Source organism: Marmota marmota, unplaced genomic scaffold, assembly GCF_001458135.2.
Source record: "Marmota marmota marmota unplaced genomic scaffold, marMar, whole genome shotgun sequence".
Taxonomy (NCBI): Eukaryota; Metazoa; Chordata; class Mammalia; order Rodentia; family Sciuridae; genus Marmota; species Marmota marmota.
In genome coordinates, this window is record NW_025999949.1 from 35,041,960 (window position 1) to 35,061,413 (window position 19,454).

General features: G+C 46.3%; 2 protein-coding genes across 5 annotated transcripts in view; one reads left to right on the top strand and one right to left on the bottom strand.

Moving 5' to 3' along the window:
* Chrac1 (chromatin accessibility complex subunit 1) overlaps nt 1-8,191 on the top strand; it is an 8,792-nt gene extending 601 nt beyond the window's left edge. The window contains exons 2-5 of one of the 3 annotated variants that reach the window (XM_048802183.1): nt 6,139-6,220; nt 6,417-6,545; nt 7,145-7,263; nt 8,043-8,191. In XM_048802183.1, coding sequence (XP_048658140.1) covers nt 6,139-6,220; nt 6,417-6,545; nt 7,145-7,233 — 300 coding nt within the window. In that variant the 3' untranslated portion in view covers nt 7,234-7,263; nt 8,043-8,191. Of the gene's footprint in view, nt 1-1,634; nt 1,762-2,750; nt 3,605-6,138; nt 6,221-6,416; nt 6,546-7,144; nt 7,264-8,042 lie in introns of those variants that run through there. The other 2 variants (XM_048802184.1, XM_015486515.2) reach the window with 2 other exon arrangements.
* Nucleotides 6,578-19,454, bottom strand: part of Ago2 (argonaute RISC catalytic component 2) — a 70,263-nt gene continuing 57,386 nt past the window's right edge. For both annotated transcript variants that reach the window (XM_048802181.1, XM_015486517.2), the window contains 2 exons: nt 18,306-18,505; nt 6,578-18,105 (listed from right to left, as the gene is read on the bottom strand). In XM_048802181.1, the coding sequence (XP_048658138.1) occupies nt 17,997-18,105; nt 18,306-18,505 (309 nt within the window). In that variant the 3' untranslated portion in view covers nt 6,578-17,996. The remainder of the gene's footprint in view (nt 18,106-18,305; nt 18,506-19,454) is intronic.

Here is a 19,454-nt window from a genome sequence, read left to right on the forward strand (position 1 = left end):
CCTCGGTCTCTCCGCACCCCCGCTTCCTGCCTCGCCAGCGCGCGCCTCCAGCCGCCCCGACGCTGTCCCGCCATCCCCTGCGTGCCCTCACCACGCCCCCGGCCCTCCTGCTCGCCGCACCCCCTTCCGCTCCCATCGTGCCCTGCGCTCCTGCCGTCCCTTCCCCGCCGCGCCCTGCGTTCCCGCGCCCTCCACCGTTCCCCCGTCCCTGCGTACCTAGAGTTGAACGTGCGGACCGTCGCTGGTGTCCACCACCCCTTGTCCCGGCCGCAAAGACTTGGGTCAGAGGCAGCCCCCAAGGCTCTCCTTGTCCACGCCTAGGCGAGAGGGTCGAATCGGCGACGCGTGCGGACCCCCGCCCCTCCTGGGCCCTGAGCGACTTGTGTCGACGAGCGCGGACCACAGCCTTCCCGTTCCCAGGCTGGGTCGCGTTTAAGTCACACGGCTAATTGCTTCAATTTTCTTAGGCGGCTTCCAGCCCCACCAACTCAGTGCGTGGTGTTTGGCGGTGAAGGTGGGCTGGGGGCGAGGAAGCGGAGGTCGGGGCCCCGTCGTGCCAGAGCTGTGCGTTTTTAGAGCCCAGCAAAATAGGCATCCCTGGGTGTTCTTGTGAGGTGGCTCTCAAGATCTCCAGAGGCCTGGGTGCTCGGCCCCTGGTAGGAAACTGTGTGGTACTCACATAAAAACAATCACCTCCTTCTGTATACTTTGAAACCTGTAAACCACAGGGCAACTGCGATTGCATGTTCCTGTGAGATCTTGGGACTTTCATGTCTTCCTGTTCAGTTTCATGGTTAGTAATAAGGAACTAACTGGACTGATGGATTAAAGTCTGACCTTTGAGGAAAAAGGTCTCAGGTTGTTGATTTAAGGTGGCTTGAGGATTGTGGGTTAGTTCCCAACATAAAAGAGGTGTTTGGGCCACACAGGATATGTCTATTTTTAGCTCCGAGTGTTTGATTCTATCTTTGTACAAGGGATTCAAATAGGAAGATAAAAATGTGTTCCTAATGCACAACTGTAAGAATGGAATCCTAACTAGAACGTCATGCTACATGTATGTATATCAAAATACACTATGCTCTCATGTATATCTAAAAAGTACAACAAAACGGTGTTTATAGATGGGCATGGTGGCACTCACCTATAATCCCAGGTACTCCCAAAGCTGAAGCAGGAGAATGGCAAGTTCAAGACCAGCCTGGGCAATTCATTCAGACCCTTTCTCAAAAAGGATTAGGAGTGTCAGTGTAGACCTTTGCTTGTGCAAGGCCCAGGCATTCCTAAGTTGGATTAGTGTTTTTTTTGGCTGTTTTGGGAATTGAACCCAGAGCCACCTGCATGCTAGACAAGCACTCCACCCTATATAGAGTTTTTGAGTAGTCTTTTGCTACCTATTTTTACTGAAGAGATTGAGGCAGGAGGGTTGCGAGTTCAAAGCCAGCCTCAACAATGACAAGGCGCTAAGCAACTCAGTGAGACCCTGTCTCTAAATAAAATACAAAATAGGGCTGGGATGTGACTCAGTGGTCTAATGTCCCTGAGTTCAATCCCCAGTACACCCCACCCCCCACCAGAATAAAGAAAGTCCTATGATTTTAAAAGCACACTTTGACCATTTCATTTTATTTTAGGAGCTCTTTGTTCAGTACCTAGCCACCTATTCCTACAGACATGGCAGTGGAAAAGAAAAGAAAGCACTGACTTACAATGACTTAGCGAATACTGCAGAGGAATCGGACACTTTTCAGTTTCTTGCAGGTACTTAATCTCTGAAACATCTGGTTAAAGGATCCCTAATCTTTTGTTGTTGTTGTTTTAACCCTGGTTCTGCTTGCAGTGAATTAGATCCTTTGCTGCTTTCTTCACGAGCCACAGTTTATTATGATCTGGCACAGGGAGATATTTCTAGTCCTTTATGTTTGAAGACTACACAGTTTTTAAAAAAATATTTTTTAGTTATACATGGACACAATATCTTTATTTTGTTTATTCATTTTTGTGTGGTGCTGAGGATCGAACCCAGTGCCTCACATGTGTGAGGCAAGCATTCTGCCACTGAGCCACAACCCCAGCCCCCTAAAGACTACACGTTTGTTGCGAAATTTGTTTGTCCACCTAGAACAGTAATGAAGTCAATAAATGGGGAAGATGGTTTGCTGGGTGGACCCTCAACCCCTGCCACTGAAAGGAAACTCAAAAACAGAAACTAATGCTTGCTTCTATGGAAGAGGCCCTAGCTAAAAAAAAGCTCGAGTCTGCCCTTGGTCTAGCCTTGCCCATCTCAGGTAGGTTGGGCAGGGTTGCTCACAAAACCAGCACATAGAAACAGCATGGTTTACCTGGGCACGGTGGCACACACCTGTAATTCCAGAGCCTCCAGAGGCTGAGACAGTAGGATCTTGAGTTCAAAGCCAGCCTCTCAGCAAAAGCCAGGCACTAAGGAACTAAGTGAGACCCTGTCTCTAAGTATACAAAATAGGGTTGGGGATGTGGCTCAGGGGTTGAGCGTCCTGATCCAATCCCCAGTTACTGCTCCCCCCTACCAAAAGAAAAAAGAAAAACAGCATGGTTTGCTGCTGGTGGAGTGGGAGCAGGTCTGTAGCATTGCTAGTTTCCCTGATGATTTATTTCATCTTGTTTTGGAAACTGTTCCAGAGGTCGAAATAGGAACCAGTTTCTTTGATTTCAGTTTGTACTATTCATAGTTTATCATAACCAGTTGCTGATGTCAGCTTTATGTTTTTAAGATATATTACCAAAGAAGATTTTAGCTAGTAAGTACCTGAAAATGCTTAAAGAGAAGGAAGGAGGAGGATGAGGACGATGAAGGAAGTGACGATGATGAAGCGGAGTCCTAGACCAAGGAAGAAGGCTTCTAGAAATCACCTGGCCAGGACCCTCCTTGGTGACCCTCTTGCTCTGAAGCAATCAAATCACCATGTGGCTTTGGTTTCCCTTTCCAGAAATTTCCAGTACAGCATATTCCTTCATGACTAAAACTGATCATCTCCTGCATCTACACCATGAAGAGCTGAAGGGAAAATAGTGCAACTGCGGTCTGACAGGCCACCCTACAGCTGAAACCACTGTCCTTTCCTTTGAACTTGCAGACAGATTCTGACAAGCTTCTGGATTAGCTGTGGATTTATGATTTATATTCTGAAATTCTTATAAGAACTGGATTTAGTTTCAGCTAAATATGTAGTTTATAGTCATATGCTTCCTTTCAGTTATGTATTTTTATAAAATTTGACTATTTGTTCAAATTTTATTTTTTTATTGTAAAGAAATATACTTTTCTATTAAGGTCTGTACATATTTTTACAGTAATGTGCTTTGTGGAACTAGTTTTAGGACTCATTTGTTCTAATCCTTTGCTTACTACCTGAAAGTTTTGTAAAATTTAAAAGCAAGCATTTCTTTGTGGGGCTGTGGCTCAGCAGTGGGATTGATTCCCAGAACCAAAAAACAAAAACCCACTTTTATTCCCAAAGGTAAACTCCCAGATTATCAAATGAAATGCAGAAATACTGCCTCTGCCTTGGTATACTGTCCTTATAACCTACATCCAGTAAAATCGCCCTTTTTGGTTTCAACTGTATGAATTTTGACAAATGTATGGTTTGGGGGATTTTATTTAAGACAGGGTCTCATGTTGGCCAGGCTGGCCTTGAACTAGCAGCTGGAACTGTGGGCACCTACCACTGTACCAGCCACAAATGCAGATTTGTAGCCAGTCAATACACAGGATAGTTCCATCACCCAAAGGCTTACCCTGTGCTGCCTATAGTTGGTCTATCCCCTACCCTCTACCCTCTGGCAACAACTGACATTTCTGTGCGCACCCCCCCCCCCCGCCCATTTTTTTGGTACCAAGGGCACTCAACTGCTGAGCCACATCCCCAGCCCTGTTTTTATAATTTATTTAGAGACGGGTCTCACTGAGTTGCTCTGCACCTAGTTGTTGAGGCAGGCTTTGAACTTGCAATCCTTCTACCTCAGCCTCCTGAGCCACTGGGATTACAGGCATGTGCCACCACACCCAGCTCCTCATGTTTTAAGTATTTAGAAATCCACTTCTGTCGAGTAACCATCAGAGTTAGGACACAACACTTCTGTCACCCTCTGGACATTGCCCTCCTGGTCAATCCACCACTTTACCCTTGCAGCCTCTGAGCTGATCCCAGTTGAAAACTTTCTGGAAAGGGCCGAATACAAATATTTTAAGCTTTCTGGTCTATATAATCTCTGTAGCCACTGCTCAGCTCTGTTATTTTAGTAGGAAAGCAGCCATAGATAATATGTTAAATGGAAAATAATGACTATTTCTGGACCCTGAAATATGAATTTTCTGTAAATTTTCACGTCATGAAATATTTGGATTTTCTTTAACCAGTTAAAAATGTAGGCTGGGTGTGGTGGCACATGCCTGTAATCTCCATAGTTCCAGAAGCTGAGGCAGGAGGATTCTGAGTTCAAAGCCAGCCTCAGCAACTTAGCGAGGCCCTCAGTAACTCAGTGAGACCTTGTGTCTAAATGAAACACAAAAACAGGCAGGAGATGTGGCTCAGTGGTTAAGCACCCCTGGATTCATTCCCCGGTACCAAAAAGTAAATAATTACTTTACATACTATATAAAAGGTTTCCTCCTCATCTCTACAGCCTCCTTCCTCCTATCAAAGTAATTTCATGAAGATTAACACCTTTTTTGTCATTAGTGGAAATGGAATTGAAATCCCAGACTAGATTTTTCGTTGAACCATGCAGCTTAAGAAGTAGCGTTTCCACAATGGGGAAGGTTCTCAGTTTAACATTCAAGGCCCATGAGACTGATCTCACTCTGTTGTAGAACTTTTCTCCATTGACTTTCATTTCCTGCTGATACAGGCTACTTATCCAAATAGAGCAAAAATGTCCACATGCAAGGAGTTCTTTGGAATCTTTTCCTAATTCATTTAACATTAACCATCATGCGCTGCTTTTACATTTAGGTCACTCCAATCAGATAGTGACTGCCTCTAGCCATTCAATAAATGACAGTGAACAAGAGATTTTAATAGGTCAGGCGCCGCCCTGAATGCCCCACACCTTCCAGTCCTGAAGCAGAAGGCTCTGACCAATCACTACATTTCTTACAGCTCAGTAAGACGGGTCTTCAGGTGTGTCACTTTGAGATTTTTACTCACCTGTCCCTTGTAACCCTGCCCCTTCTGACCTTTTTTGGATAGAACTTTCTAAATAATAAGAGTCCCCCCAATAAAAGCCCACTTCCAAACGTGCTCACTCTCGCCAGCCTCTTTCTCTTGCTCTCCCTTTTGGGGAGCTTGAGGCCGAGAGTAGAGAAGCTGTCCTGAAGCTTGTGTAAAGGTAATTTGTGTTTGTTTTATTTGGTGTCCCTGCAAACTCACTCAAGCGATCTCAAGTTCAGCTGCCTGTGCAGGTCGGGGCCGCATAGATCTCTTATCAGTTTGAGTATTCTTTGGATTTTGACTAACATGTTCCAGGGCTGGTGGGCACAAAGGTATTTTGTGGCTTTCTTCTTTTGGGTGGTACTGGGATTGAACCAAGGGGTGTTCTACTACTGGGCTATGCCGCCAGGCCATTTTGAGACAGGATCTGACTAAGTTGTCCATGCTAGACTTGAACTTGTGATCCTCCTGCCACAATCTCCCAAGTTGCTGGGGTTACAGGTGTATACCACCATGCCCAGATGTAGTTTTTTTACATTTAAGTAGTAGTAGTATAGGGTTCTAGATACGTTAAGAAATCTCTACATCTTGACTTTGTTAAAAAAAATAAATAGAAAAGAAAAAGGAGACCAGAATGTCAAAAGTAATAATTAATTCAATAATGGATTATGGTAACTTAAATGACAAGACATGGATGGCCTGTGGGCTGGGGCCTGGGCTCAGAGGTGGAGCACTTGTCTGGTACGTGTAAAGCCCTGGATTTGATCCTCAGCACGACATAAAAATAAATAAAAAAAGGTCTAAAATAAAGTCTACCCACAACTAAAAAACAAACAAACAAAAAAAAAAAAAACCCACAAACCCAGTGGCCTGCTTTAGCAAAGCATATATCCTAGGGATTTCCAGCTGTTGGCTTTCCTAATCCAATCCTCTTTTCCTTTCCTAGCACCACCTATTCTTCAGTATAGATAGAAGAAGTCAGAAACAGCCCAGAATGAGACCACCAGGAATTTCAGAGCAGCACGGAGGTGTGTGAACAGCCAGGGTGAGGGGTAAAGGGACTTACCAGTAAGAAACAAGGACAGTTTGGGCCCCTTCACTTTGTCCTTCCTCCCTGGCTGCTGGTGTGGGACCACGTAGGTCTCCTGCATGCTGCGTTCACCCTCAGTCCTGTCCCGCTCGTCCCTAGACTCAGGTCCTCAGGTAATGCTTGGCTCTGTTAAGTCCATTTTTTAAGGAAGAGCCCCCACAAGCTGTGTAAGAGGGCTCTGGACTTCCTCCCTCAAGGCCTGCTTCGACCTTGGAAATCAGATTCAGCACCTGTGCGCATGGCAGCACCCAAAGACAGACTTCGTGAGTAATTGGAGATTGTTGGAAGAGGCAGCTGTAAATACGAGGAATTTTATTTAATTTTTGCTGACATACTATGAGGCAAAACAAAATCGACACCATACAAAATAACTTTATAAAATATCATTCACATCATATTTTATCAGATTTACAGCATTCTGTGCATGTTAGGGGTTATGTAAGGAGGTGAAAAAACACTATGCCAAACTTTTAATATTAGTTTATATACACACAGTAAGAAACAAAACAAGTAACTGTTAGGTTTTCCATGAATTTATTGCAAAAATAGTGCAAACTACTTAACCTAGTAAGCTGTAAAAACAAACTTGAAAGGACCCAGCTAAGCTTAAACACAACAGGTGCTCAGTGTCTCAGCATTTAGCTTTCTTCACCAGTTTGTCTTGTCCATCCAGACCACCCCCACCAGTTCAGCCTGGGGTGAGTGCAGGGGAATGAAGAAAGGCGCAGGCTGGCTCCTCAGAGGCCAGGCCGACCGGCTGCTGCCACCAGCAGCACTGTAGGGTCATGCACTTACCCAATGGCGACTCTGTGAGGTCTGTGTTGAAAAACTAAAATGCCATGGTTTTCAACTTTGAGCTTAGAAATAAGGTCTCCAGCCTCTGATGACATGGAGAAGGGAATCGAGAGCAGCATGAACAGAAAGGATCCGCCACATTGCTGTCTGCCATGAACGTCGCACCCTTTCCTCAGGAGTGTCTGGGTACGGTACTCTAATGCAGGGCAACCTCTGAATCAGACATTGCAGTACGTTAAAAAGGGATATACTATACCTCGACAAGAGAAACTTTGAATTTTCTTTCAACAGTCTATTGGGGTCCAAAAAGCACTTATCTAAACAAAATAACCAAAGCAAGACAAAATGCTACATGTAAAAGCTAAAGAAATAAAATGCAGCATATGCAGGTTCTTTTTCTTGAGGTACCTATATAGATTTTAATCACCCCCCACCCCCGCCCCAAAGTACTCTTGTTAGGGGAAAACAAAATGCTTCCTGGCGAGCCAATTGTAAGGGCATTTATTATTACCGAGAAAGTGCAACAACTCTGATCTTTATATGCAGCATACTAAAGGATGATTTACTCTTTATAAAATATAGCTTATGTATCAACCTGATGGAAGTTAAAAAATTAAAAAACATTTAAGCTAGAATTANCTCTGTAGGTTTTTTTTTTTTTTTTTTTTTGAGGTCCTACAGCAAAAAGCCTCCCAAATCAACTTTCAAAGTTTTGCCACTAAGGAATGTTGGTTCTCTTGTAAAATTCAGAGATCTCCTTAAAATAGTAAAACTATATACTACAGGAAAGATCCCTAACTTTTATTTCTTATTGTTATAAAATCAAATTCTTAAGACTCCAAAATATTGTGTTACCTCCAAAGAATTAAAAAAGATTGCCATAGTAGGAAAAGTCTAGAATTGTAAACTGCCAAATATAAAAGTGGAAAGTCATCGATCTCCTATCTGATTTTCTTACTCATCAGGAAGCCTTCCTAACTTTGGAAACCTGCCTCCAGACAGCCGTGAGCCCACCCTTCCTCTGCTCCTGGTCATCAGCACCTGCACTGGGTGGGCCAGGAGATGGGCCAGGAGATGGACCAGCAGTCCATCTGCTGCTCATGAAGAAGCTCTTAGAGAATTCGCCAGAGGAAGAGGGGCATGAATGGCTACACAGCGATGAAGAAAGTACTTACGTTTTTTTTTTGGCCGCCCCTTCATTGGCACAGAAAATGAAATGATAGCTTTAAATATATGCATAGAAGAATTTCGAATTTTTTAAATGGTAAATTTGCTTTTAGACATAATTTTTTCCCCTTCCACAAGAGGGTAGTTGGGATTCTGATGTACTGCAGCAGTTGGCTGGGAATCTATCAAATTCCATGGCCAATTGGGCTCTTCTCCCCATCTGCAATGTAATTCTATACTGATTTTTCAAATGCATTAGGGTTCAACATAAAAGGCACAAAATAAATAAAAATATTATTAAATAAACGGAAACTGTGATTTCAAGTTTCATGTGGAGTCAACATCTCACTGTTTGGTTACTTTTTCCAATTTAATTTGACAGACTTAGTAATAGCACCCAACTGTTTAACTGAGGTAGATCCACATTGTAAAGAAAGCTGGGTCCCCTCCATTTTATCTCTAAATTGAAGATGCTTTTACAAAACATAAATCCGTTTCAATCGTATGCAGAAGCAATGACAGGTGGCACTACCTGAAGAAAGCTTATAGAACATGAGCAGGTTTGCAAGTTAAGACCTACACCCAAATCGTACTCTCCAGTAGTATGAATAAATCTCAGACTGGAGGGGAAAAAAATCAAACATTTAAAAAACAACCCTGAAAAAGTCTCTAGACTTTCAGAACAGGTCTTTTGGACTGACTGCCACAGAAATGAACAACGGTCCATTTTCATCAAACAAGGACAATAGCTAAGCCAGACCAGAGAGAATGCAGGGATGGGTTAGGGTGGGGTGGGGAGGGCGGTAATTACTGGATGCTTCCCTTTTTAACTTCAGAGAAAAACATTTGTTTATTTGTGATATAGTGTATTGATTGGAACAGTTTAAACTCACTCTGCCTATTATTTTTGCATACTCTGAATCTCACAAATTTAGTATCTAATTAAGGCTTAATTTAAAGTGGCATTACCGCCTAGCATCACGCAAACACTGGACACCCTCATGACACACAGAATGGTATCAAACCAAAGATAATGACATGAAGCCTCAGACTGGATTTAGCAGGTACTATAATTTTATAATTAATTATACAATCCATGTAGCAAATGAAAAATTATACAGAGAGGCTGACGTATATAAATAATGGTGTTTATACAGGAACTGTCAATTTACAAAACAGCACTGCATGGTTTCCATATTGCAAGCACAAGACATCTTCACGCAGATCCACCGTGCAGGGACGACCGAGTCCAGGACAATACATGGAGTACTACCTGAAGTGAGGCCCTTTAGCTGCTCGACTTCTTAGAAAACAGTAAACTTCAAATGGTCATAATACATTTTGATTCAAAATGTCTTCTAAAATGTGTTACTATTGGGTAAAATTAAGAAGGGGCAAGATCCATCATGGGACTTTTGAATTCATTTTTGGTTCTTTTTCAATTATTTTATAAAAATAAAATAAAACTAGAAAAATTGATAAAACTAAGGGCTAAAGCCCCTCAATACATATTAGGCAAGTGATCTTGAAGTGTACCGGAGGTAAGGAAAGTCTGGATTTAGATACTACATTCTCTGCTTATATTTAATGAGCTCTTAGCCACTTTGCTGCACAGAAACTTACAATTATTCTCTTAAAACTTTTTTTAAAAATAAAAAACTCACTTGCCTCTACAGTTATAAAACATGAATTCATACCTTTAACAACTATTAAAATCCACTATCAAACTCAGGACTTGAATTTCAGTTTAATGCTAAACTACATACTTTAGAATCTTAGTCACATGGGTCTATTTGGCTTTGAAGAGGAACCAGAATTGTTAATGAATCACCCTCTCTGCAGCCAGTGACTCTGCCAAGGGAAAGGCCTTTTCCATATATTTAAAAAATAAACACGATGGATTCTGTCTCCAACCAAAACCAACAAGGTCATCCCTTGACAGGGGAGGGGTGGTTTTCAATTAGACCACTGACCAAGAAGCTGCTCAATACCTGGCTTGGAAAAGCTAGAGATGAAACTGCTCGTGGAAGCGGAGCCCTCTGTGCACAGCTCAGGTGACACCAGGCCCAAGTAAATGGTGTCCCCGAAAGTCACAAAACAGCAACAACAAGATAAGAACAGAAGGACTGAAGAGCACCTTACGTCTGAGGACGTCACACACATTCACAAACACATGATTCCAACTCCTGTTTCAACAATCTACTTCCATTACAACAGATATTCTTGCTGAGTCACTAAGGGAACAAAACCATCAGGCTTTGCTGATGGTCACGGTCAAGGCCTGACTAAGAGGTGGTCACACCAGTCTCCTAAAACCGCAGCCGAAGTGTGCTCCTCAGGGCGTAGGAGACGCTGGGGATGGGATGGCACCAGCAGCACCCGTGGGCCACCTGCAGTGGTAGCCAGCCCACATCAGGTTGTAGCCTGGGGCTGAGGGTGGCAGCGCAGTAGCTGACTTGTCGGATGGCTCAGGCTTGCTCCCACTACAAACACAGCCCCAACATCACTCCAAAAGGACACTGAGAACCAGACTTCAAAGGCACAGAGTCTGGGACTGAGTTTCCAGACACGGGTAGAGATCGGAGGAAGACCTGGGGCCACCTGCCTCTTGGGTGGGGGCCTGCCCCACTCCGCCCTTCAGACTGTTCTCACAATCTCCCGGGTGCCAAGGAGCCTTGGTCCTGTGCACACAGCTGGCTCTGCCGGGCAGCCTGCATCACACCCCTGCCCGCTGCCGATGGGTGGCGCAGGTGTTCTTGGGATCAACTCACTGGTTTTAAGGACCTTGAAATTACAGAAAGAATGAGAAGAGTTAATATTTGGTGTTTCAGCTTTAACTCAGAACTATCTAAATTCAAGGAGGTTTTAAATAGGAGATAATCCAGCCTCCTTTCACTGCCCCCACTAAAAGGGAGAGGGACAATGTGAGGATTTAACCCCCAGTCACACCACCAAGGGCTCTAGAGACCTAACGTATCTGACTGAATTTCTCACCGTAACCAATAAGAAAAGCGTCAGCAAAAGCACCAGTGGTCCTCAGTGCCTTCCTTCAGAATAAGCTTTCCCCCACACCTGGAGTGGGAGAAGCCACCTCTGCCTCCTGGAGTCACGTGCAGAGGCAGGCAGACAGATCCAAGTGCAGCGGGGGCTGGGGCTGTGCATTTCTCTCAAATGCCCTGCACTGGACTCTGGCTAAAAACCCAAGGCCAACACAGAGGAGTCAAGCAGCCAAGGAGGCCAGTCAGGGACGTCACTGGCACCCAACCTAAACACCCATGCTTCCTGGGGTAGAGAACAGTGTGAGGGCAGGATCCAAACATTCTTAGACTGTGAAGGACACTTAGCTCTTTCAGAATCGAAGCACCCCAGATGGCCCGAACCCCATCCCACCCCAACCACAGTGTTACAGGCAGCTTCTCCAGGGAATGATGTATCAGGCCACTCAGGGCCAAAGCCACAGGAAGCACAGAGCCATCTCCACACCAGACACACACAGTGGTGAACCCGTCACCTGTCCCTCAAGAATTCCAAATCCAACCAATGGAGGAGGGGCTTTGGAGTGACTGCAAAGCTCCAGAGACCAGAGACCAGAGACCATGAGGAACCTATAGAAAGAAGCGAGGCAGGCCAGGGACTCGACAGACCCACAGTGCAGGGCGTGGGGACGACATTGCCGAGAGCAGAGTGGGTCCTCACTTGAGGGCTACTCAGAGGAACTGGCGCTCTGGGGCCAGACTTCCCGCAAGACAGCATGTTATAATCCCCAGGGTGGCCGGCAGGACCTTCCACTCGAGCTATGGTCTTCTCAAAGGACCCTGGGTTGGAACAGATCATTTTACTCTTAACCCTTAGTTCCTTTATAAATAGGGAGTGACAGAAATTCAGGATCCTGCCCTCTTCTGAAACTCTGCAACTATCTCAAAAGTGTCTCTTAAAAGAGAGCCGGTGTTAAAGCACCTTGGTGACTTTAGAGAGTGAGACTGGAGAGGAGAGCAGGCGGCCGGGGGGTGGGGGGAAGCCATTGTTTACCCATTTATAAGCAAGCAGAAAAAAACAAGCGCGGCTTCCCTTCAACAGGAAAGCACAGGGGGCAGGACAGAGCACCCCCGGCTCCATCGCGCGTGCCCTGCAGGTGCTCCTCACGGCCTGGCAGAAGGCACTCCAACTGCGCAGGGAAGCCCTTCATTCCCTTTACACCTGGCCTCCCAGAGCACCAGACCCTCGCAGCTGGACAGCGCTGAGAAGTCCCTGGTCCACTGCCACAGCAGAGGATGGGGGGCTGCCCTGGTCACAGTATGGCACACACGTTTTCAAGCCAGAACTGAACAGAGAGATGTTCCAAATTCAGTTTACTCAGGCAACATTTTGGCTATTTTCAGTGTGGATAGCTACACTTAAGAGTAAATAAGAATCTACTGAGATTTCAGAGGTAGCTTTTTATCTGTATCTGTTTTAACTAAAAGGTATTTAGAAACCACCTTCTGTTAGTGACTTGGCTAAGCCAATACATTCACTTGAGACAATAAAATGGCAGGACACATCCACAGAAGCAAAGTGGGGGCAACATGATGGCACTGATGTGACACACACACACACACACACACACGCACGCACGCACGCACACACGACCCGTTTGGGTTTGAAAGCTCCTTTCTCTATCTGATACTGGGAAGCCTGACCACAGACACAGTTATACATGGCGGCTGGAACATGTCCCTTGCATCCAGCAGAACACAATGTATGAGCAAGCACTGGGCTTCGGGTGTCTCTCTGGCATTAATAGATACAGCCACAAATGACAGTCTGACATGACAGTGACCTTGTGGCTTTAAACAGACAGCTGGCCAAATAGATACAAGAGAGGCCCCTGTGGTCTGCTAATATGGGCCATGCAGATGCTTCTGCCCAAACTGTCAAAGGCTGGATGGAACAACAAAGAAGTACTTTGGGGAGCCATGACAAACAACAAAAAACTGAACAGACCAAGAAGTGTCCCAAAGGTTTACAGTCAGTCCTCTTAAGGACTCTGCAGCCATCAGGAAAGCAGACGGAAACTTCCTGTCAGAGACACGAGAAAAGGAGGCTTGTCTGTCCTTCATGAATGGTCAAGACACGAGGCTAACGAGCAGGAAGCAGGGCAGAGGCCAGTCTGCACCACCCTAACAACACAACACTGAGACATGAAGCGGCGTCACTGAAGCCAAGCAGCGTCCATCCTGTCTTCACATCATTTCTGCTACTACGAGTCTATTTACAATCATTTCAAACAAGTACAGCAGATGCAAAGTTGGACACAATAAAAAGAAGTTGTCAAAAAATCAGTGCAATTACTTGAGCTGAAAAATTTTCCTTACAAAAGCGTCAACATGCATGTAACAGGGACACCCCCCGTGACAGAGTCACATGTGCACTGTGTCCACATGGAAACACGTCACAGCAATGAGACTGCTGGCATGGCAGCTGGAGAAGGGAAGGGCTTGAAGTATAAATAAAACATGTGCATTCTGCAGGGGAGGCCTGTGAACACTGACGAGGATCTGTTTCTACTTATTATACATTCCTTTTCTCATGAGCACAGAGATGAGTCAAAGAGAGGTCACAGGGGAGCTTCTTATGGCTTGTCGGGGCCACTGGGATTGTCCACTGTCTAATTAGGTCAACGTCTAAAGCACCTCCTAATGGAGCTGCCATAGGTGCAGGAGAATGCCCGTGAAGTCCCTTGGACCTGCCTGCCAGACCAGAGCCGTACTGAAAGGCCCACCCAGTTCCCGGGGCCCCTGCAACAAGCTGAGTGCTACCACGACCCTGGGCAGCCAGGAGCGGCCACCAACCCCCAGAGGCCCCTGACCCTCTGGTGTCCCACTGCATGGCACATGGCTGGTGTGCCCTTGACATATTGTATCAAATATATAATTTGACTGAAAAACTGCCTTGTAAAAATAAAATTTAAACCACCCGGCAGATCAATGTGAAAGCACACTGCTGCGTATATTAAAAAAACAATTCATCCAGAAAAACTACATTTGTGGCTTTCAAAAATAAAATCATCCAGCAACCTTGAAGGTAAACATTAGGTCATTTATAAAAGTTGGGGAAAATCATTTCTACCATATCAGGTACCATGCACTGGAATACCCACATCAGCCAAATCAAACCAGAGCAGAAAGGAAAAAAATAAAAAAATAAATAGCAATATTTGCATTTAACAACAATAAAAACAATATACAACAACAATAAAACTCCCCCAATCCCGAATCCCGCTGCAGGAACTGAACCTAAATGTTTTTTCTAATGAGCACTCAGTAATGGGGCAAGCAGGGCCCAGGGCACCAGCTTGCTCCCTGCGGGCAGCCATGCCTGCCCTGGGGAGGGGGGTGGGGGCAGGCAGGAGGAGGCCTGGAGCCTCCGGCCAGGGCCACCTGGTGATATGGAGAAGACCAAGCAGACCCCAGAATGGATGCCAGAAAGTGTGTACACAGACTTCTCCATAGGAAAACCAGGCCAAGAGCAAGCAACCCCTTTCTAAAAGCACAGACACACCCAGTCATACAAAATTTTTCTGAGCGAAAAATCTGAGCTCACAACAACCAAGTGACAGGATGGTGGTATCTTTGCTAATGTCACAGGGGGCTCTCCTTTAAATGGTCTCCTGGGCCTTGCATCACTTAGTATCACAGGGAGGAGCTGCTGAGCATGAGAGAGGGTGGTAAATGGGAGTTCACTAATGGTTTTAAAAAAGCGAGTATTTTAAAGTATACTAGGAAGAGTCCCAGGAAGAATCATTATTAATTGGCAGGCCTCTTCTAAAGAGATAAATCCCAGTTTTCCTTTTAGATGAATCCAGATTTCTACATTGTCATCTTCACATTCAGTTTGCTTAAAGCAAGGCACACCTTACTTAACAGTGGGGTGGGGACAAAGCCAGCGACTGAGCGGTCAGCCCTCAAATTTGAACATAAGCATGGGAGCCCCAGGGGGAAGGAGCCACCTGGGGAGCCAGCTTCCTTGGGCACGAGTGTGGGCAGAGGCGGAGGGGCACCACTCCTGGCTTCCACGTGAACGGGGTTGGACTCACGCTACTTACTGCACTGCCTCAAAACTTATGCTGATAATGGGGTTATTAAACAATTATTTATTTACCTGAGAAATTGTGACTACAGCCATTTAAATTCTGAATCATCTGACACGTACAAGATATGCAGCTGACAAATGGGGACATTTGGTCTGTTAATGCTTTTAGTTTTAAAAGTTTTACAAAACAAGCAGAGGGTTATAAAAAGTACCCTTCTTCAAAGAAAACTTATCCTTCAAAGTGATCAAAACAAGACTAAACTAAAATACAGCAAAACAAAACCAAACCAGGTCTGATTTCCTGCCAGCCTGTACTTTCTCACACCTCCTGGCTTTGCTGAGCAGGCCTTCCCTGCAGGTGCCCTGGGAGGACGTCCTCAGAAGGCCTCCCCCTCCCCAGCTACTCCAGAGCTGGCAAGTGATACCTTAAAAAATGCAGATGCCCAGCCACTCCCCAGAACCTGATTCAGGTTGTTTGTTTGTAGACAGCTCAGAATCTGCATTTGAACCAGACCTGCCCTTCTCTGACACCCAGATCCTGTTGCAGAGGGTAGAGAAACACCTTTGGGAAACAAGGTTCCAAATGGCTCTAAGAAAGGCTGAAACTAAATTTCAGATTCTAAAAATTTACTAGCCAAAACATTCCCTCTTCAGCTTCAGTATGCCTGGTGAGCTCAGCTCAGTGTATCTGTGTCCTTCTGGAAGCAGGAAAAGTGCCACTTGCCAATAAGACAACAGGCAGCTGTAGTGCTTCTTAGAGCGGAGGCTGCTGTCACTTAAAAAGATTAAAAAAAGATACAGCAAGAAAAGACTAATGTCATTAGTAAGAGACCCACATGCACACACAGACACCCCCCCACTGAGTACTCATCTTCACCGACCACAGCCACCTGTCACTGCTGCCAGCCCAGGCCCAGGGTCAGGATGCTCTGCCAGGGGCTCACCAACACTCCTACCACCTCTGGAGTGAAGGACAGGAACAGATGGGTGCCTACCTCAGCATGAGGCACCACCTTTGGGACCCTCACTCCACCGCAGTGCCAGAGGTAACGTCACACAGGGATGGGGAAGGGACACCGGCAGGGAGAGGGGAAACCTGCAGAGCACAAAGCAGCACAGGGGAGGCTTGTCCCCTTCCTTAAGGTCTACATGGAGCATGGGCATGATTCTCAGATTGCACACGAGGACAACAGGCCCATTCAGCACAAATAGCCACATCTGCTGTTACCTTTAAGCTGTCTGTGGCATCACTCTTAGTGCAATGGTTTCTAGATTGGCAAACCCACATCTGGGGCCCTGGATGCAAATCCCAACAGAGCGTTCTGTGTCCTCTGCTGGCATCTCCATGGGCGATCCTCCCAGGGCAGGTTCCACTGCCCTGACTGCAGCCAGGAGAGAGCTACCGGCAGCAGCTTTCTGTCTGTCTCAGTGCATAGATCCTATGAAACTCGCCTAACAAGACTGCACGCAGGGAGAAGTGCACTCTGATACATGAACTTGTTTCCCAGCGATGGAAGAATAAATAAACTCCATTTGTGCTTCATCGGCTGAGCAACACATGGGGAGGAGGCAGAGGGAGGGTGGCGAGTGACTGGTGGACACGCCGTCCCTCCCGGAGGTACAAGCCACACAGTCCACACTGGGGGCAGATGGCTGTCACACAAAGTCAGTTGCATATTCCTGTACTTAAGCACTAAGAGCCACAAGAGGTGGCCTGTCTCCAGGCTCCAACACTCCTGATATGCAAAAACAGGTCACAAGAAGCACCCCGTAGTCAACAAAAGGAAAACAGCATCTACCTATCACATTAATACTGCAAACCAGATATATATATTCTTCTCTTACATTAAAGACATAACAGTGAAAAAGGATTGTACTGTATTTCTCACCACAGACCCGTATTCTTTAGAAACTTTGGAAAATAAACGTCACAGTCCTATAGGACAAATCTTATGATTAGACTGTCGGTATATTGTCTTTCTTCTCTTTTTAAATAAATTGTTATTAAAATGGCACTTATCTGCCAATCTCTCTGGACATGTCACTGCTGTAAACACACGTGGCCCTCCTTCTGCCACTGTACCTCGGCTCACACTATGGGAGGTAGGCAATGGCAGAGCAAGACACACCTGTGGATGCCGCGCACGGCCACCTGCCCTTAGGGCTGAGCTTGTGCAGCCAGGCCACAAGCACACCACGCCTCTTGGAAATCAACTTCAGTGACAACATCAGAATGTTCAAGGCTTTAAAACCACAATGTTTTGTGTTGCTTTCACTCTCAGAACATTCACAGCTAGTTTGAGCCCATCAATTTCATAGAGAATTATGTGTTAAAAACAAGTAAATTGAATGACCAAATAAATTAAAAAATGTTTTAAAGCCCTGAGTTCATAGACTGGTTTTAGGATTTTTAGGAAACACGGGGTTCTATTTTAATAAGCAGCTCATAGATTTTGGCAAACCATATTTCCTACGACAGTGGGGTCTCATACAGGTCTGCAGTTCAAAATCCAAGTTTGAAATCTGGGACGGAAGGCATTCTGGAAAATGGAGATCTGATAAAATCAATGACGTCTCATGTTGGATGCTGGCTGTCACGGAGGGCTGGGCGTCTGTTGGTCTGAGTGAGGCTGGTCTCGTGTGAATCCAACTTGGTGCACAATCGCTGGACACTAGACACGTCAAGCAAAGTACATGGTGCGCAGCGTGTCCTGATGGACCTGGACCGCCTTGGCCAGGGCCTGGTGGTCTCGCCCGTTGCTCTGCCCCGAGGTATGGCTCCCCTCAGCACTGCAGGGACACAGGAGGGAGAGAGAACAGCCTTTACTAGACAGACACCTGGGGAGGGGAGCAGTGTGCGCGGGCACACAGCTGATGAGTGGCTGCAAGGCTGCCATGTTGAGGGACCTGTGTGTTCAATGGGGCCTAGGTGGCTGCTAGGATACCTGTCTATCAGAGGCAGTCCCTGCCCCAACGGGCACAAGACTCACCTATCGTGTTCTTTGTCTACCAGGTGGTACCTGGCCCGGAAGGCCACCAGGTGGGCATAGTAGGCTGGCGCTGGGATGGACACAGAGCGTGTGCAGCGCACGTAGGTGTGACACAGCTGGTAGGTGAGAATCTGCAGCTCGTCAGAAGAGAAACGATTGTCATCCCAGAGGACATGGTAGTGGGACGGCCTGCTTGTCCCCTGAAAGCAGATTACAGGATGAAATAAGCCAAATGCACTGTGAAATCTTCCCAAAGAACACTGCAATGATGTTAAAAGACAAAAAGCGATGACTGGCCCAGGTGGGTGTGTCCAGACACGGCGACAGCAGGGTGCCGGCTCCCCGAGCCCCCCACAAGGCTCCCCCCTAGAAAGTCTCTGGGCAGAAGAGAAGCCAGAGGCCTGAAAGTGAGGGTTCCCCTGTCAGGAGGGAAGCAGGGGGGTGGGGGTGGGGCACACAGCAGATAGAGGAGACATCTCGGAAACAGTGTGCCTTCACAGAGAAAGCTGTGGTGGGGGACAGGACCAACGGGACAGGCCATCTGCATCAGGAACTTGCATAGAGGCCTTCACATTCTCTACCTTTATTTTGTCCTTCTTTTTCCTTTCCTCATAAACAAGTTTCAAATCTGTAAAAACAGCCTCAGTTCTTAGGTCTAGCAAATGGGCTGCAGGTGGCCACACCCCAGGCTGCAGTCCTCCACCCGAGTGGTAAAGACAGTGTGGACTGAGGCAGGTCAGCTTCTCAATGGAAATGGCACTTTGGTGGCCACATGCATGTGTCCACCCTTGGCCAGATATGGGTCTTTTCCCCGAAGGAGCCTGACAGGGTCACAGGAGATGGCAACTGCATCTCCTGGTGCCAGCACTCACCTGGAGCCTGCCCAACCAGCCAGCCCCCACGGAGGGGCTGCAAGGTCGACCAGCCAGAGCTGCCTCTTCATGTGCCCTACTGCAGCAGCTTCCTGGTGGCCGCGTGAACATTCAGGTCTCATTTTCTAGCTTGCTAAGCGCCATCCACCATATAGCCTCTACCCCCTCAAGTGCCCTGGCACTCACAGCTCCTTCTGCCTGGACCTCACTTCCTTCAAAATGGAACTCAACTGGGGAAGCCCTGGTGGCCACTCCACATGGTCTACCCTAGCACCTC